The 1604-nt window shown below is 48.7% G+C and overlaps 1 gene segment (V, D, J or C); it reads right to left on the bottom strand.

Annotated features, from left to right (window-relative positions):
• Positions 1–256: 256 nt before the first annotated feature.
• Positions 257–951, bottom strand: LOC138398866 (immunoglobulin heavy variable 3-72-like). The segment is given in 3 exon segments: positions 257–268; positions 485–801; positions 906–951. Coding segments are annotated over 3 exon segments (375 nt in total).
• Between the last annotated feature and the right edge of the window lie 653 nt (positions 952–1604).

The following is a 1604-nucleotide window of genomic DNA, read 5'->3' as shown; positions in this document are numbered from 1 at the left end:
TCTTGCTTAGTACACTGACTCCGTCTGCCCCTGCCGTCCAGTAGGCGCTTTATCCTGCTTGCCTGCTACAAGGAACGTTTACTTCTGTGTGCTGTGCTGCATTGTGTTGTCCAAGAAAAAATTTTTTTATTGATTTTCAGACTTACTGAGAAGTGTTGATCATTCATGTCCATTTGGGGAGAGGAGAAAGTGCCTGGAAGGCACTGTCTGCCTTTTGAGCAGATGACAATATTTTCTCTCCTTACCACCAACATATCTAACTCAGAGACTGCAGAGGGAAACAGAGAATCGTGAATTCAGAGAAGTTCCCAAGGGGAAACTGTTTTCTGGAGAGGAAGCCACGACCCTGAGAGGAAACTAGCCCTTACCCTCCACCTGCACCTGCCCTGGGCTGACTCTGATCCTTGTGTCTTGGGCGCCCCCTGGCAGCTCTGAGCTCCCCCACGGGAGGTTTGTGTCTGGGCTCACACTGATGTCCCCTCACTGTGTCTCTGGCACAGTAGTACAGGGCCGTGTCCTCGGCTCTCAGACTGTTCATTTGCAGAGAGACAGTGCTTTTGGAATCATCCCGTGAGATGGTGAATCTGCCTTTCACAGATGCGGCATATTCTGCTGTTCCACCATTAGCCTGGTTTCTAATGAAACCAACCCACTCCAGCCCCTTCCCTGGAGCCTGGCGGACCCAGCTCATGTAGTAGTCACTGAAGGTGAATCCGGAGGCTGCACAGGAGAGTCTCAGGGACCCTCCAGGCTGGACCAAGCCGCCCCCAGACTCCACCAGCTACACCTCACACTGGACACCTGCAAACACAGACACAGCCTGGTCAGAAACTGCCACACACACCCCTGTTTCTCTCACTCACATCCCCTCACACACCCAATATCTCTAGTTCTCCATGAATTACCTTGTAACAGAGCAACAAGGAAAACCCAGCACAGTCCAGACTCCATGGTGAGTGTCTGTGTTCAGTCCTGATCACCGAATGGGGACACCTGGGAATGCCGGGGCTGGGGCTCCTGTCCCAGAGCTGCAGGGTGAGGGCTGGGTTGGTTTTCATCAGGAGAGGGAGGGCCCTATTTGCATGTCCCCTGCTATATAGCAAGCCCTGGGTGGGACAGCTGAGGGAGGGCAAGACCAGAAAAAAATTGGGTGACTGTACAGTGATTAATAGCTCGTGTTCACTTATTTAATTTACAGACACATAGAAACCACGTGCTGTAGGTGTGAAGTTTCCATGTATTTTACAGATGTAAACATAAGCCTAGACACATATGGAAGTTGTGTGATATGTCCAGAAACACATATCAGGGAATCTCTGTGTGTGGGCCATGATCCCGTCCTTGGAACCCACTGCAGGCCAAACCTGGACATGCCTAGGGTGCATTCTAGAACTCCAATTTTATAATAACAAGATAAAGCCAGTTTCTTGCCTCTCTGCCTTTTTTTTTTTTTGAAAAATATATAGAATGCCTGGCACACAGGATTAATGCAGATAACTGAACCTAAAATCTCCCTTATTATCTATTTGTCCATCACTCCTTCTCTACCAAATCATCTATTAATTGTTCATATTAACTTTAATGAGGCATAGTTGGTACTCAGT

Source organism: Eulemur rufifrons, chromosome 2 (assembly GCF_041146395.1).
Source record: "Eulemur rufifrons isolate Redbay chromosome 2, OSU_ERuf_1, whole genome shotgun sequence".
In the NCBI taxonomy this organism is placed as follows: domain Eukaryota; kingdom Metazoa; phylum Chordata; class Mammalia; order Primates; family Lemuridae; genus Eulemur; species Eulemur rufifrons.
The sequence above is the reverse complement of the archived record's forward strand: the minus strand, read 5'-3'. Positions and strand labels throughout refer to the sequence as shown.